Source organism: Oncorhynchus mykiss, chromosome 21, assembly GCF_057628025.1.
Source record: "Oncorhynchus mykiss isolate SJ-2025 chromosome 21, ASM5762802v1, whole genome shotgun sequence".
Taxonomy (NCBI): Eukaryota; Metazoa; Chordata; class Actinopteri; order Salmoniformes; family Salmonidae; genus Oncorhynchus; species Oncorhynchus mykiss.
In genome coordinates, this window is record NC_143042.1 from 57560001 (window position 1) to 57577500 (window position 17500).

Here is a 17500-nt window from a genome sequence, read left to right on the forward strand (position 1 = left end):
AACGCCTCTATAACACCTCTATATAACACCTATTTATAACACCTCTATATAACACCTCTATAACGTCTCTATAACACCTCTATAACAACTCTATATAACATCTCTATAAACCTCTATAACACCTCTATATAACAACTCTATAAAACTCTATAACACCTCTATAACTCCTCTATAACCCCTTTATAACTCCTCGAAAACACCTCTATATAACACATCTATAACGCCTCTATAACGCCTCTATAACGCCTCTATAACGCCTCTATAACACCTCTATATAACACCTCTATATAACACATCTATAACACCTCTATACTACATCTATAACACCTCTATAACACCTCTATAATGCCTCTATAACCCCTCTATATAACACTTCTATATAACACCTCTATATAACACCTCTATAACACCTCTATAACACCTTTATAACAACTCTAAATAACACCTCTATAAACCTCTATAACACCTCTATATAACAACTCTATAAAACTCTATAACACCTCTATAACTCCTCTATAACCCCTTTATAACTCCTCTATAACACCTCTATATAACACATCTATAACACCTCTATAACGCCTCTATAACACCTCTATAACACCTCTATAACATCTCCATAACACCTCTATATAACACCTCTATATAACACCTATATAACATCTCTATAACGCCTCTATAACACCTCTATAACACCTCTATATAACACCTCTATAGCACCTCTATAACGCCTCTATAACACCTCTATATAACACATCTATAACACCTCTATAACACCTCTATAATACATCTATAACACCTCTATAACACCTCTATATAACACCTCTACAGCACCTCTATAACGCCTCTATAACACCTCTATATAACACCTCTATATAACACATCTATAACACCTCTATAACACCTCTATAATACATCTATAACACCTCTATAACATCTCTATATAACACCTCTATATAACACCTCTATAACCTCTCTCAAACTCCTCTATAACACATCTATAACACATCTATAACACCTCTATAACATCTCTATATAACACCTCTATATAACACATCTATAACCCCTCTCTAACTCCTCTATAACACATCTATAACACATCTATAACACCTCTATATAACACATCTATAACACCTCTATATAACACCTCTATAACATCTCTATAATACATTTATAACACCGCTATAAAACAGCTATAACATCTATAAAACACATCTATAATTCAGCTACAACACAGTAGTTAGGGTTAGTTAGGGTGAAGGACATGATGCTTGGGCCATGCTGTAGGACAACCTGCTGAACCTGGAAGGCTGATTGAGTTACTTTTTGATTCATTGACTGACTGATCAGTTAGCCGACCGACCAACTGACGGATGTATTGATTGATGATTAGGTGGCGAAGAAGGCCCGGACCCCAAGGATATGGAGGAGTTTTGGTTATTAATTGATTATCTGATCGACTAACTGTCCGACCAATTGATTAACTCATTAATCAAAAGTATTGATGGTTCACTAGGTGGCGGCGCAGGGCCCGGACCCCAAGGACATGGAAGAGAAGGTGGAGAGGATGACAGCAACGCTGGAGTCCCTCCAGACGCGATACGCCCGGCTCCTCGCCGAACACGAGGCGGGCCAGAGCAGACTGAAACGCAGAGTCACCCGGCTAGAGAAGAAAGTGGTGGCTCCAGTCCAGGAGGTCGAGGAGATCGGGGTGGAGATGGGTACTGTGGCAACCACAGAGTAGAAGAAAGAGTCCCGCTGTTCTGTGTTCATTATGTTTTTTGAGGAAGGTCTTACCTACCTACTATAGTTGACTGACTGGAAGTCGCTCTGGGTAAGAGTGTTCGCTAAATTACCATAATGTAACGATGTCAGAGCAAGCAGAGCAACGTGGTTGGGAAAGGATCACTAAACAACAACAGCACGTGTCAATGGCATCCAGGTGGTAGAGGAATTAGAGTGACACCAAGAGTTGACTGACCTCTCAGTATCTTGAGTGGGTTGTTCCACAGGTGACCAAAAGAGCCATAGGGGGGGGGAAACAGCATAGTCTACTTGATATACAGTCCTTTCTGAATCGGTACAAAGAGAATGACAGATCAGAATAACTTTTTATTCTTGTTGTCTTGTTCTGTCCACCAAATATTCACCACCACTTGATGTATAACCTCTAAAAGCCCCATTATGAATAACCTTTAAAAGCCCCATGATGTATAACCTTTAAAAGCCCCATGATGTATAACCTTTTAAAAGCCCCCTGATGTATAACCTTTAAAAGCCCCATGATGTATAACCTTTAAAAAGCCCCATGATGTATAACCTTTAAAAGCCCCTGATGTATAACCTTTAAAAAGCCCCATGATGTATAACCTTTTAAAAGCCCCATTATTAATAACCTTTTAAAAGCCCCATTATTAATAACCTTTTAAAAGCCCCATTATTAATAACCTTTTAAAAGCCCCATTATTAATATCCTTTTAAAAAACCCATGATGTATAACCTTTAAAAAGCCCCATGATGTATAACCTTTAAAAAGCCCCATTATTAATAACCTTTTAAAAGCCCCATTATTAATAACCTTTTAAAAGCCCCAAAATAAGCTATTGTTCTTATTTGTTGTTTAGAAAGTGATTTATTTTCTATTATTATGTAATATATTCTCACTATTAAAGTATCCAATGTCTGTAGGTGATATCTGATGTAAAATATTACTTCATTGATATGTGATATTTGATTTAGTATTATTAATAATAATACCTTCTTTATTATGCTGCACAGTAGAATTTAAATCATTTACAAACGATCCACAACATACAGTCGGCCTACAAACATTTTGTAAATTACAAACAATAAATTGTTACAGTATTTGAAGTGTCGAAAATACTTATTGGATATGTTTAATCAATCAATACTTATTGGATATGTTTAATCAATCAATACTTATTGGATATGTTTAATCAATCAATACTTATTGGATATGTTTAATCAATCAATACTTATTGGATATGTTTAATCAATCAATCTTTGAACAATGGATAGGTGAATTGGTGGTTTGTTTGGATCAATATGTTGTTGGAAATAAAAGCTAGTTATTGTAAAGTATTGTTACCGTAGTGATGAGCGATGGTAAAGTATAAAGTTGAAGCAATAAACACAATAAAGACATTTTATAAGGAAGCACTGTCTCATTGTCATTTATATATGTGTGTCCACAGAAGAGAACAGAATATAAGATTGGCCAGTTTATTTCTCAGGCTGCGTTTAGACAGGCAGCCTAACACACAATGAAAGACCCACTTCCTGGTGCAAGGCATGTACTGTTTTTGAATGGGCTTCTGCAAATCATCAAATTCATGAAAACGTGGTCATTTAAGATACTGTGCATTAGGAAAGTATTCAGACCCCTTGTCCCTTTTCCACATTTTGTTAGGTTACAGCCGTTATTCTAAAAATTGAAATTATGATCGAAAGGAAGAGATATTTCTAAACAAACAACTTTTTATTATCAGATTCTGCAAATCTGCAAGGGTGAACAGTCACTCAACAGTGCAGAGTTTACGAGCCCAACGAACAGAGTTGGTTCTCAGCTTTTAGAACCTTTTTTCTAGATGCCAGTTCAGCAGGTGTGTGAGAGCATGATGGGAACAGTACTCCCTTTCCGCTGATAGAATTGTCACTGCTGCTCAAGCTAGCCTCTGTTCTCTTCATATAGCCACACAGCTGTGCCCTTGAAAGATACCAACAGAAGACGATGGACCAACAATAGGTCTCTTTGTCTTTGGCCGTGTGACTAAGTTGAACAGAGGCAGAGTGGGAAACCACCAGCTTCTTCTTACAACAAAACAGTTTAGTTTCTTCTTCTTCTTCTTTTTTGTTACTCCATAGTTTTGATGTCTTCACTATTATTCTACAATGTAGAAAATACTAACAATAAAGAAAAACCCTGGAATGAGTAAATCAAATCAAATTGTATTTGTCACATATGCCGAATACAACAGGTGTAAATGTTTACTTACAAGCCCTTAACCAACCATGCAGTTTTAAGAAAATACAAAAAAAAGTAAGAAAAACAAATCATTAAAGAGCAGCAGAAAATAACAATATACAGGGGCTACCGGTACAGAGATTTTCAATTGGAAGAAGGTTTGGGCCATTCCAAGATGTTTCCCCTTAAACCACTCGAGTGTTGCTTTAGCAGTATGCTTTGGGTCATTGTTCTGCTGGAAGGTGAATCTCCATCCCAGTCTCAAATCTCTGGTTGACTGAAACAGGTTTCCCTCAAGAATTTCCCTGTATTTAGCGCCATCCATCATTCCTTCAATTCTGACCAGTTTCCCAGTCCCTGCTGATAAAAATCATCCCCACAGCATGATGCTGCCACCACCATGGTTCATTGTGGGGATGGTGTTCTCGGGGTGATGTGAGGTGTTGGTTTGCGCCAGACATAGTGTTTTCCTTGATGGCGTCAGACATAGCGTCTTCCTTGATTTCCTTGCTGGGCGTTATCGTCCACCATCAACACCGGCCTGTACCTGCCCTAAACTCTCTACTGGCCACTTACACTAAGTCTGAATTTGTCCTGCTAGGTAAACTGCTACCTCAACTGGGACATGCTTAAACCACCCTACCAAGTCCTAAAGCAATGGGACTCCCTAAATCTTTCTCAGATTATTACCAATCCTACGAGGTATGACTCCAAACACCCAGAAAAGGCTACTCTTCTTGAGGTTCTTCTTCACAAATAATCCTGATATCAGTCTGGTGTTTTCTGTAATGACCTTAGTGATCACTGTTTTACAACTTGGGTTCGTAATGGCTGCTCAGTGAAACATCCTGTCCTGATTTGTCATAGACGCTTTCTAGAAAACTTTAATGAGCAAGCCTTCCTTCATGAACTGGCCTCTGTAAAATAGTATAGAATCAGCTTGATCCCCTCTGTCGAAAAATGCAAAATCAACCACTTATCAAGCGTCAGCGAGGCTGTTTGAAGTCTCATGTTGTAAATTCCAGCTTGCTTGTGTATACGGTTTGCCACGGTTTGCCACAGTTGAAATTCTGTTTTACCCTGTTTGGTAATTATATTATTTTGCATCCTGTGGTGGAAACAATAATGTCCCAGGGGCTCATCTGGACTAAGTTGAGTTATCCGAACCACCTCTTTGGTACAGCCTCTCCCATAGGTCATTTGGCGACCCGCTACGAGAATGTTGGGTTACGGGTGTAACCTTGGTTCTCTGAGTAGAGCAACAGGTCGCCAACCGTCTGTGCCTTTCCTCCGTGGGGTTCTAGTAGGCTGGACAATAGACTGTTTGGAAGGCAAGTTGGTGCCACGGTGCTCAACAGAACTAATAGGAGCTGGCAGGGTGAAAAATGCCTTTAAAACAAGGCCTGTTTTTTCTGTGATTACTTCAAAACGACGGCAAGCAGCTGGAAAAATATGGTCATATTATGAAACACCTCCTCATGAAACTGGTCTCCACAGTGGATGCAATTAACTAGTTTTTTAGACAACAACGGGTCCAGCCTAGTTCTAGTGGAGTAATAGACAGTAAACATATTCAGCATCTCAATCACATCGCATGAGGAGGTGTTTCCATAGATCGTTTAGCTACCCGTTACACTACTCAGAGAACCAAGGTTACATCCGTAATCCAACTTTACGTGTAGTGGACTTCTTGCACAGCGTTGGTTTGACACGTTGCAAAGCCCACTTTACTTCGTTATACTTTTGGACTTGTAGTTTTTGACACACCGGCTCACCAGTAAGTGAAGCGACAACGACTCCTGTTAATCACTACAATTCCCAGCCTGCACCACAGTGGTTGGAGTTTGCGCAGTGAGTGGTCCTGTGTAGGCGAGCGGCGTGTCAGTGAACGGTCTGGTATGTCTGCATGAAACAAACAATATTACATAATTCAGAGTTTTTTAATTCCTCAAATCTCAGTACTGTAATGCATGGGTGTTACGAATATTGCAGTTGTGTATTTGTTGTGATAGCTAGAGTCGCTATCACTTTCCTGAATGACAAAGCGAGCTAGCCGTCAGTTAGCCGGCTAGCTATTAGCTGTCACCAACAACATGAACTTACAATGGTATATAATATTTCCTTCAACCCTTGGTGAACTCGTTAGATCAGCGATAACTCCTTTAAAACAGCCAGCTATAGCTTTTCTCATTAGTAAACTGTCGGCGAAGTTGGTTAGCTAGCCCTCTGTAGAAACATAGCTAGCCCTGTGGATTATTGGTGGTATATGATGCTAGCTTTCATCAGCTAGACCCTACTTATTCAGACGCGCAATCTGCTTTCTGGATATATCTGATATCTGGGGGCTATCAACTTGTTATGCTTAGTAGCGGTCTGCATGTTCGGCCGGTGCATGGAAGTACCCCTCTCTCGCAGTCAGGCGTATAACCCGAGGACCTGTATACAAATAGCGTAGGTTTGTCTGGCAGAGGTTGTCGAGAGGGAGTCAGTCTGCTGACGTTACGCATCCAGTCGTAACAGCACCTACTGTATGGAACTACTGTGTCCCAAATGACCCCTTTTTACAAGGAGCACCTGTGAGCCTAAGTTTAAAAATGTTTTTTAAAAAAAATGAAATTTTGGAGCACTATTAAAAAATATTTCAGATATTAAAGCTGTCAGCCCAACGCCCCAGCTGCTATGCCAAGAGATCCTATTTATGGGGTCCCTAGGTGTTGGGTTACGGTCCATACGAACCAATGGTCTTTGGTAAAACAGAAACACACACTGATCATATATGTGTTATCACCATGTGTTCTGTATTGTGATGTGGCAGGTCATCACCATGGATCCGGCCTGGCGTCAGCGGGGTCGTGGGCGTGGTCAGCCACAGGGTCAAGCGTCGCGACCTCAGAGAGAGAGGGCAGCAGCCCCGGCAGCAGAATCCCCTAAGACTCCTAGTGGTGTGTGGGCTGGAGATGGGAGGGGGAGAGGAGGAGATGGGAGAGGGAAGAACGCTCCCACACAGCTACAGTCTGTTAACAGAGGGAAGAACATGGCAGCACCTTCACAACACAGTGAGTGAGAGAGAAGAGTCTCTGTCTGTCTGTCAGTGTGCTTGCTGACTGACTGATTGATCGACTGACTGATTGATCGACTGACTGATTAATTATCTGGATTGATTAATTATCTGGATTGATTACTTGTATTTATTTATTGACAGCTGCGTCGAGCCAATCCAAGTTTGAGGAGATCAGGAAGTCCAACCAGGCTGCTGCTCAGCGATTGGTTCAGAGCCAGTACAGCTCCTCCTCAGACGATGATGTCGATGATATAGTTGATGATGGTGGGAAGGTGGAGGGGAAGGATGGTAAACGAGGGAAGATTCTGGCCTCGACGCTCACCACCTACACGGACCAGACTGGTGAGACAACACATACTGATGGCTCGTGCTTGAGTCTGATCCCTGTTGATCACACAGTCCCAGTCCGCCTGTTAAACCATTAGATCATTGTCCTTCTGGAACTTTCTGGATAGTTATGTCTGGGGATAAATTACACAATGTAGATGGGACAATATTTTAGTTGTCTCATTAAATGCTTTCAATATCCAATTATGGATTTCTATAATTTACAGTCAGAGGTTTTTGAGTCATAGACTTTTGGAGCTGTTGACATTTGAACATATTGTCCCGTAATTTATTGACGGTCCCTAACTAGCCCCATAGGAATAGGGTGTGTCTAACCAAACTGAACATGGTCATTAGGATTTGGTCACTTGCAGTTGGATTACTATTATAATGTGGGCAGAATTTAAACCCATGGATATCTGTTCAGTACCCTTCGTTCTGTTCAGTACCCTTCGTTCTGTTCAGTACCCTTCGTTCTGTTCAGTACCCTTCGTTCTGTTCAGTACCCTTCGTTCTGTTCAGTACCCTTCGTTCTGTTAAGTACCCTTCGTTCTGTTAAGTACCCTTCGTTCTGTTAAGTACCCTTCGTTCTGTTAAGTACCCTTCGTTCTGTTAAGTACCCTTCGTTCTGTTAAGTACCCTTCGTTCTGTTCAGTACCCTTCGTTCTGTTCAGTACCCTTCGTTCTGTTCAGTACCCTTCGTTCTGTTCAGTACCCTTCGTTCTGTTAAGTACCCTTCGTTCTGTTAAGTACCCTTCGTTCTGTTAAGTACCCTTCGTTCTGTTAAGTACCCTTCGTTCTGTTAAGTACCCTTCGTTCTGTTAAGTACCCTTCGTTCTGTTAAGTACCCTTCGTTCTGTTAAGTACCCTTCGTTCTGTTAAGTACCCTTCGTTCTGTTAAGTACCCTTCGTTCTGTTCAGTACCCTTCGTTCTGTTCAGTACCCTTCGTTCTGTTCAGTACCCTTCGTTCTGTTCAGTACCCTTCGTTCTGTTCAGTACCCTTCGTTCTGTTCAGTACCCTTCGTTCTGTTCAGTACCCTTCGTTCTGTTCAGTACCCTTCGTTCTGTTCAGTACCCTTCGTTCTGTTCAGTACCCTTCGTTCTGTTAAGTACCCTTCGTTCTGTTAAGTACCCTTCGTTCTGTTAAGTACCCTTCGTTCTGTTCAGTCGCCATCAGACCCCCTGCTATCGTAGTCGCCATCAGACCCCCTGCTATCGTAGTCGCCATCAGACCCCCTGGTATCGTAGTCGCCACCAGAACCCCTGGTATCGTAGTCGCCACCAGAACCCCTACTATCCTAGTCGCCACCAGACCCCCTACTATCTTAGTCGCCATCAGAACCCCTGGTATCGTAGTCGCCATCAGACCCCCTGGTATCGTAGTCGCCATCAGACCCTCTACTATCTTAGTCGCCATCAGACCCCCTACTATCTTAGTCGCCATCAGACCCCCTGGTATCGTAGTCGCCATCAGAACCCCTGGTATCGTAGTCGCCATCAGAACCCCTACTATCTTAGTCGCCATCAGAACCCCTACTATCTTAGTCGCCATCAGAACCCCTGGTATCGTAGTCGCCATCAGAACCCCTGGTATCGTAGTCGCCACCAGAACCCCTACTATCCTAGTCGCCACCAGACCCCCTGGTATCGTAGTCGCCATCAAACCCCCTGGTATCGTAGTCGCCATCAAACCCCCTGGTATCGTAGTCGCCATCAGAACCCCTACTATCTTAGTCGCCATCAGAACCCCTACTATCGTAGTCGCCATCAGAACCCCTACTATCGTAGTCGCCATCAGAACCCCTACTATCGTAGTCGCCATCAGAACCCCTGGTATCGTAGTCGCCATCAGACCCCCTGGTATCGTAGTCGCCATCAGAACCCCTACTATCGTAGTCGCCATCAGAACCCCTACTATCGTAGTCGCCATCAGAACCCCTGGTATCGTAGTCGCCATCAGACCCCCTGGTATCGTAGTCGCCATCAGAACCACTGGTATCGTAGTCGCCATCAGACCCCCTGGTATCGTAGTCGCCACCAGAACCCCTACTATCGTAGTCGCCATCAGAACCCCTGGTATCGTAGTCGCCGTCAGAACCCCTACTATCGTAGTCGCCGTCAGAACCCCTGGTATCGTAGTCGCCATCAGAACCCCTACTATCGTAGTCGCCATCAGAACCCCTACTATCGTAGTCGCCATCAGAACCCCTACTATCTTAGTCGCCATCAGACCCCCTACTATCTTAGTCGCCATCAGACCCCCTACTATCTTAGTCGCCATCAGACCCCCTGGTATCTTAGTCACCATCAGACCCCCTGGTATCGTAGTCGCCATCAGAACCCCTACTATCGTAGTCGCCATCAGAACCCCTACTATCTTAGTCGCCATCAGACCCCCTCGTATCGTAGTCGCCATCAGACCCTCTGGTATCGTAGTCGCCATCAGAACCCCTACTATCGTAGTCGCCATCAGAACCCCTAATATCTCTCCTCTTCTCTCCAGGTGGAGATGTGACAGACCTAGAGAGAACTCGTCAGTACCTGAGTGATGCGTTCCAGTCCGGTGCCATCACCTGCCTTATCTGTATCGCCTCCATCAAGAGAACCCAGGCTGTGAGTAGCACACCTACACACAGACACAGACCGACAGACAGACACAGACCGACCCACAGACACAGACCGACCCACAGACACAGACCGACCCACAGACACAGACCGACCCACAGACACAGACCGACCCACAGACACAGACCGACCCACAGACACAGACCGACCCACAGACACAGACCGACCCACAGACACAGACAGGCAGACCCGCAGACACACAGACCGAGACAGACCCACACACCTACACACAGGCAGACCCGCAGACACACCCACCTACCAGATCATATATTTAGAGAGTAAGGACATTGAGGGCTCTGCATTAGGATCCTTTCATTTAGAGAGTAAGGACATTGAGGGCTCTTTTATGTGACACTACAACAGTCCATGGCAGCCATGTTTATTTTTATTGGATTAGTTCTGTGTATTTGGCAGGGACAATGCACAGAAACAACACAATTCCCAGAGCACCGAGACATGTCGCATCCAGATGTAGCTATCAGCTAACTTCCTTCTGTCGTCCCTAAAACATCTAAATGTCGAAACAGTCTATACATCTAGACATGCAGTACCAGTCAATAGTTAGTACACTCCTACTCATTCAAGGATTTTACTTTCTACATTGTAGAATAATAGTGAAGATATCTAAACTATAAAATAAACACATATGGAATCATGTAGTAACCAAAAAAGTGTTAAACAAATCAAAATATATTTTATATTTGAGTTTCTTTAAAATAGTAAAAATAAAAACCCTTGAATGAGTGTTCTGAAACTTTGGCAAACTCCCAGCGCTTGCATCTGTGTCTGGAGGTCAGAAAGGGCTTTCTTCTGGCAACCCTTCCAAAGAGCCTGTGGATGTGGAGGTGGAGTCTGATGGTGCTTTCTTCTGGCAACCCTTCCAAAGAGCCTGTGGTTGTGGTTGTGGAGGTGGAGTCTGATGGTGCTTTCTTCTGGCAACCCTTCCAAAGAGCCTGTGGTTGTGGTTGTGGAGGTGGAGTCTGATGGTGCTTTCTTCTGGCAACCCTTCCAAAGAGCCTGTGGATGTGGAGGTGGTGTCTGATGGTGCTTTTCTGAAACCTGGTGACCCCAAGACGCCACCAAGGCCTGCAATTCTTTCAGTGATTCTTGGGGATTTCTTCTCTCACCATCCTCCTCCCTGTCCTGGGGGGGCGGGGGGGTGGGGGGGGGGCGTCTACCCTTGAGGTTTTCAAGGTTCCATATCTTTAGAATGTTTGAATAATTACCCTGACAGGGCTCAGTGGTCTATTCAACCGTTTGTGGATCTTCTTGTAGCCATTACCAGGTTTATGAAGGTCTACGACCATCTGTGTCTTTTCAACTGCCAGTTATTTTCTTCATGGTGTTGGATGACAGGGGGATCTTGCATGTGTGTGACCTCATTTTGGTACCCTGGCAAAAAGGGAAGTGATGTAATGGCTTAATATAGTTCCTTAACACTCAATATATATAAATAATAGATTACCTTAAATACGTGGAATTTATGAGTCTACTCCCTCTATCTACCCCCCCTCCCCCTCTTCCTTCCCATCTTCTCTCTCCCCCCCTCTTCTCTCCCCCCTCCCCCACTTCCTTCCCCTCTTCTCTCCCCCCCTCTTCCTTCCCCTCTTCTCTCCCCCCCTCCCCCTCTTCCTTCCCCACTTCCCTCCCCCCTCCCCCACTTCCTTCCCCCCTCCCCCTCTTCCTTCCCCTCTTCTCTCCCCCACTTCCTTCCCCCCTCCCCCTCTTCCTTCCCATCTTCTCTCTCCCCCCCTCTTCTCTCCCCCCTCCCCCACTTCCTTCCCCTCTTCTCCCCCCCCCTCTTCCTTCCCCTCTTCTCTCCCCCCCTCCCCCTCTTCCTTCCCCTCTTCTCCCCCCTCCCCCTCTTCCTTCCCCTCTTCTCTCCCCCCTCCCCCTCTTCTCTCCCCCCCTCCCCCTCTTCCTTCCCCTCTCTCCCCCTTCACCTCTGATTGAGGGGTTGGGTTAAATTTCAGTTGAATACATTCAGTTGTGTAACTGACAAGGTACAGTTGAAGTCGGAAGTTTACATACACCTTAGCCAAATACATTTAAACTCAGTTTTTCACAATTCCTGACATTTAATCCTAGTAAAAATTCCCTGTTTTAGGTCAGTTAGTCACCACTTTATTTTAAGAATGTGAAATGTCAGAATAATAGTAGAGAGAATGATTTATTTCAGCTTTTATTTCTTTCATCACATTCCCAGTGGGTCAGAAGTTTACATACACTCAATTAGTATTTGGTAGCATTGCCTTTAAATTGTTTAACTTGGGTCAAACGTTTCGGGTAGCCTTCCACAAGCTTCCCACAATAAGTTGGGTGAGTTTTGGCCTATTCCTCCTGACAGAGCTGGTGTAACTGAGTCAGGTTTGTAGGCCTCCTTGCTCGCACACGCTTTTTCAGTTCTGCCCACAAATGTTCTATAGGATTGATGTCAGGGCTTTGTGATGGCCACTCCGATACCTTGACTTTGTTGTCATTAAGCCATTTTGCCACAACTCTGGAAGTATGCTTGGGGTCATTGTCCATTTGGAAGACCCATTTGCGACCAAGCTTTAACTTCCTGACTGATGTCTTGAGATGTTGCTTCAATATATCCACATAATGTTCCTACCTCGTGATGTCGTCTATTTTGTGAAGTGCACCAGTCCCTCCTGCAGCAAAGGACCCCCACAACATGATGCTGCCACCCCCGTGCTTCACAGTTGGGATGGTGTTCTTCGGCTTGCAAGCCTCCCCCTTTCTCCTTCAAACATAACGATGGTCATTATGGCCAAACAGTTGTATTTTTGTTTCATCAGACCAGAGTGCATTTCTCCAAAAAGTACGATCTTTGTCCCAATGTGCAGTTGCAAACCGAAGTCTGGCTTTTTTATGGCGGTTTTAGAGCAGTGGCTTCTTCCTTGCTGAGTGGCCTTTCAGGTTATGTTGATATAGGACGCGTTTTACTGTGGATATAGATACTTTTGTACCTGTTTCCTCCAGCATCTTCACAAGGTCCTTTGCTGTTGTTCTGGGATTGATTTGCACTTTTCGCACCAAAGTACGTTCATCTCTAGGAGACAGAACGCGTCTCCTTCCTGAGCGGTATGACGGCTGCGTGGTCCCATGGTGTTTATACTTGCATACTATTGTTTGTACAGATGAACGTGGTACCTTCAGGCGTTTGGAAATTGCTCCCAAGGATGAACCAGACTTGCGGAGGTCTACAAACATTTTTTCAGAGGTCTTGGCTGATTTCTTTTGATTTTCCCATGATGTCAAGCAAAGAGGCACTGAGTTTAAAGGTAGGCCTTGAAATACATCCACAGGTACACCTCCAATTTACTCAAATTATGTCAGTTAGCCTATCAGAAGCTTCTAAAGCCATGACATCTGGAATTTTCCAAGCTGTTTAAAGGCAGAGTCAACTTAGTGTATGTAAACTTCTGACCCACTGGAATTGTGATACAGTGAATTATAAGTGAAATAATCTGTAAACAATTGTCGGAAAAATGACTTGTGTCCTGCACAAAGTAGATGTCCTAACCTAACTTGGTTGAAAATCAAGTTTTAATGACTCCAACCCAAGTGTATGTAAACTTTCGACTTCAACTGTATATTGATTGATATATATGTTGAAGAGGGTGGGGCTAAAGCTGGATCCTAGTCTCACCTGAAGGTTATGTTGACGTAGTTGTGCCTTGGGGGGCATATGGGGGAGGGAATGCTGTCACTTCCAGGTAGGTGTTTGTCCCCCTGTGTGCTGAGAGTGCCAGGTTCTTGTCCAGTTCTGGCATTTAGGTCGCCACAGACTAGTACATGTCCCTGGGCCTGGAAATGGTTGATGGAGAAGCTGTCTTCATTAACGTCATAATGTCTTCCTTCGTTAAAGGGGATTCTATTGGGGGGAAATAGGGAGCAAACATGAGGCCATTTTTCTCTGTTGAGATTAGACATTTTGGGGAATATTCAGAGAATTCCATGGGAATTAATGGGAATATATGCAAATTAATATTAATACCATTTAAATGTAGATGTGTTTTGCACTGGATATATTTGCTTTGGTGTGTGGGTTCCCTAACAAGGATCAGTTGTGCTCTGAGGCGGCTGACGTTGGTGGGATTTGGAGGATGATGGAGGCAACAGGGGAAAGAGCCTCAGATCCACAAAGTCCCTTCCACCAGGTGGCTGATGAGATATGTTGTCACGACTACCATATTGCATCTCCATCCCAAAGCCCTTGCTTGGAAGTGTACTTCGCCAGACTGCCAAGAACCTTGCCCTTATCCAGGTCAAGGTGGCGAGACACGGTAGTGATGACACCATAGGCCTTGTTGATCTCTGCACCAGACAGGATGCTCTTGCCAGCATACTTGGGGTCCAACATGTACGCTGCGGTGTGTATGGGCTTCTGGCAGAAGTCTTCACACTTTTTGATGTATTTCAGAACTGCAGTTTCCTCTGCTTGGAGCAACAGTGAAGTGGGCAGGGCAGTACGGATTTATTCTCTTACATCTGCAAGCAGAGTCTGAACATCAGACAGAATGGCATGGTCTCCCTCAATCCCTGCAATGGCTACTGCCATATATTTCAGGAGTTTCAGGCCGCTTACCACTCTCTCCCAAAATACATCATCCAGGAGGATCCTCTTGATGGGGCTGTCCATATCGGCAGACTGTGATATGGCCATTTCTTGGAGAGACTCCTTCCCCTCCAGGAGACTGTCAAACATGATGACAACACCACCCCAACGGGTGTTGATGGGCAGCTTCAATGTGGTGCTCTTATTCTTCTCACTTTGCTTGGTGAGGTAGATTGCTGCTATAAATTGATGACCCTTCACATGCCTAACCATTTCCTTGGCTCTCTTGTAGAGTGCATCCACATTTTCAGTGTCATGATGTCCTTGAAGAGCAGATTCAGTACATGAGCAGCACAGCCAATGGGTGTGATGTGAGGGTAGGACTCCTCCACTTTAGACCAAGCAGCCTTCATGTTCGCAGCATTGTCTGTCACCAGTGCAAATACCTTCTGTGGTCCAAGGTCATTGATGACTGCCTTCAGCACATCTGTAATGTAGAGACCGGTGTGTCTGTTGTCCCTTGTGTCTGTGCTCTTGTAGAATACTGGTTGAGGGGTGGAGATGATGTAGTTCATTCTTCTTTGCCCACGAACATTCGACCACCCATCGGAGATGGTTGCATTACAGTCTGCTCTCTCTATGATTTGCTTGACCTTCACTTAAACTCTGTTGAACTCTGCATCCAGCAAATTAGTAGATAAAAGCATGTCTGGTTGGAGTGGTGTATGCTGGGCGAAGAACATTCAGAAATCTCTTCCAATACACATTGCCTGTGAGCATCAGAGGTGAACCAGTTCCACACACAGCTCGAGCAAGACATTCATCAGCATTTCTCTGACTACGTTCCTCCATTGAGTCATAAACACTTCTGATTCCAGGAGGACCATGAGCTGTTGCTGTCGGTAAGGTGTCTGATAAGTAGAGGGACTTTTGTCAGAGGTTGCTTGTTGTGAGCGCTGAGGGAACTTTATGCACTTGGCCATATGATTCTGTATCTTTGTTGCATCTTTTTTATTCACATGTACACAGCTTTTTCTTACATTAGCTGCAGTGGGATGTCTTCACACATCAAATGTACAGATAAATAGTTAAGCAGTTAGATTAAACATCTCCTTTGTACGATAAATGTTTAAAATGAAACATGTATGGAAACAGGTGAATTAACACTCCTCAGTTAGCAGGCTCAAGCAAGCTAAAACCCCACATGGTAGCAAAAACTAACAAGAGTTTAAAGTTATTTAAACACACTTTGCTGTAGGCTACTGTTTACTAGTTAACAAAAAAATACTGAATTTCATATAAAATATATTCACCCCACCCAGTATTGTAGTAACTTACCAGAAAGCTCAATAGCATCTCATTAGTGTACAAGATCTTGAGAATCAGCTGTGTGATGGAAGAGTGCACTGTGCATGCAGAGGGTTCCATTCCATTGAATTGGACATAGTCTAACCAAAATATGCCACAAGACCTAGAATTGCCTTATTGCCTTGTGTGTATCCCACAATAAAGGTCCACTGTTTTTGATGAATTTAAGCAACAAATAAAATTCAGAAAAGGTTTTCCGACCCTTTGAAACCCTAATACACACACACACACACACACACACACACACACACACACACACACACACACACACACACACACACACACACATATATATATACATACATACATACATACATACATACATACATACACACACACACACACACACACACACATATTGAACTCTGCTGTGGTCAAATAAAGAAACCGGTAGAACAGTTGAATTGGGACACCAGGTGGTGAAACAACTGATGAGCTTCAACTCCACAGTCTCACAGCTCAAACTTCTGGCTCGAAAGGGACCTTTTTTTTTTTTAAGCAAACAGTGACAAATTGAAACGTTGTGCTGATAAGACATTCATTGAAAACATAATAATTTCAGATATAATAGAATGATTGATCAACAAAAGGTTATTTCATTTTGCCCAGCTGTCCACATCAATTCCCCATCAGAAGAAGTGTTGGTTGATTCTGGAAGCCATGTGCTTCACTTTGAAATGTCCAGCATGCATTTCGGTACGGCCTCCTCCTCCTCAGTGAAAATCACCCTCCTGTGTGGCTGGCCATCATCCTTCCCGACGTTTGGAATGACCATAAATTCTTACACCTTTGATTGATCAGGTTTCATTTATAGCAGAGACACCTCAATATGACATGAACTATATCAGTGGAGGCTGTTGAGGGGAGCACGGCTCCTGGCTGGAATGGGATATATATCAGTGGAGGCTGCTGAGGGGAGGAATGGCGTCAACCAGCCTTAATCCATCCTCGCCTCAACAGCCTCCACTGAACTGTATGTGTAGCTAGCAACTAGCTAACGTTAGGTGGAAAATGATTGTACAAAGATAAATCCGTCCAGTTATCTAATAGAAGTTAACTGCTTAACGTTACGCTGAATTGTGAGTTTCTCTGAATGTTGCCCCTCTTGTCGAGATCAGTGGTGTCTTCATCATATCTTCATCGTACTTTGTCTGGTTGGAAAGATAAAATCTCCTTCAGGAAGCCATTGAAGTGCAAGCTAACGCTACAAACAGAAAGCTGCAATAACAGCTACAGTAGCTAGCTAGCTAACATTAGCTAAATAAAACTGTCAGGCTAGCTAGCTAACTACTGTAGCTGGTTAGCTGACTAGGTAGGCTGAGGTATTACATTAGCTAGCATCTAAAAACATCTTAAATTCTTCCTATTTAACAAAATGTACTTATATAAAGACAACTACATGGCAAAGAAAGTGTTCTCTTTCTAGTCTTTTCTCTGAAGCAACAGGTTGTCAAGCAGGTTGTCACCGTCAAAAACACCGTCCTTTCTGAGGTAATAATTACGCTTCTGAGGTGAAATAGAACTGCCCTCATCCTCCCTCCTTCGCGACCGCTATGAGGTAACCAAGCAACC

At 43.7% G+C, this 17500-nt stretch overlaps 2 protein-coding genes across 2 annotated transcripts in view; both read left to right on the plus strand.

Annotated features, from left to right (window-relative positions):
- The window catches only part of cnga1b (cyclic nucleotide gated channel subunit alpha 1b), a 34402-nt gene extending 31234 nt beyond the window's left edge, over positions 1-3168 (plus strand). The window contains exon 16 of the mRNA XM_036958428.2: positions 1514-3168. Within this exon, the coding sequence (XP_036814323.2) occupies positions 1514-1741 (228 nt within the window). The 3' untranslated portion in view covers positions 1742-3168. The remainder of the gene's footprint in view (positions 1-1513) is intronic.
- Positions 3169-5790: 2622 nt separating this feature from the next.
- nfxl1 (nuclear transcription factor, X-box binding-like 1) overlaps positions 5791-17500 on the plus strand; it is a 103877-nt gene continuing 92167 nt past the window's right edge. Inside the window, exons 1-4 of the mRNA XM_036958424.2 lie at positions 5791-5878; positions 6798-7038; positions 7185-7385; positions 9875-9984. Of these exons, the coding sequence (XP_036814319.2) occupies positions 6807-7038; positions 7185-7385; positions 9875-9984 (543 nt within the window). The 5' untranslated portion in view covers positions 5791-5878; positions 6798-6806. The remainder of the gene's footprint in view (positions 5879-6797; positions 7039-7184; positions 7386-9874; positions 9985-17500) is intronic.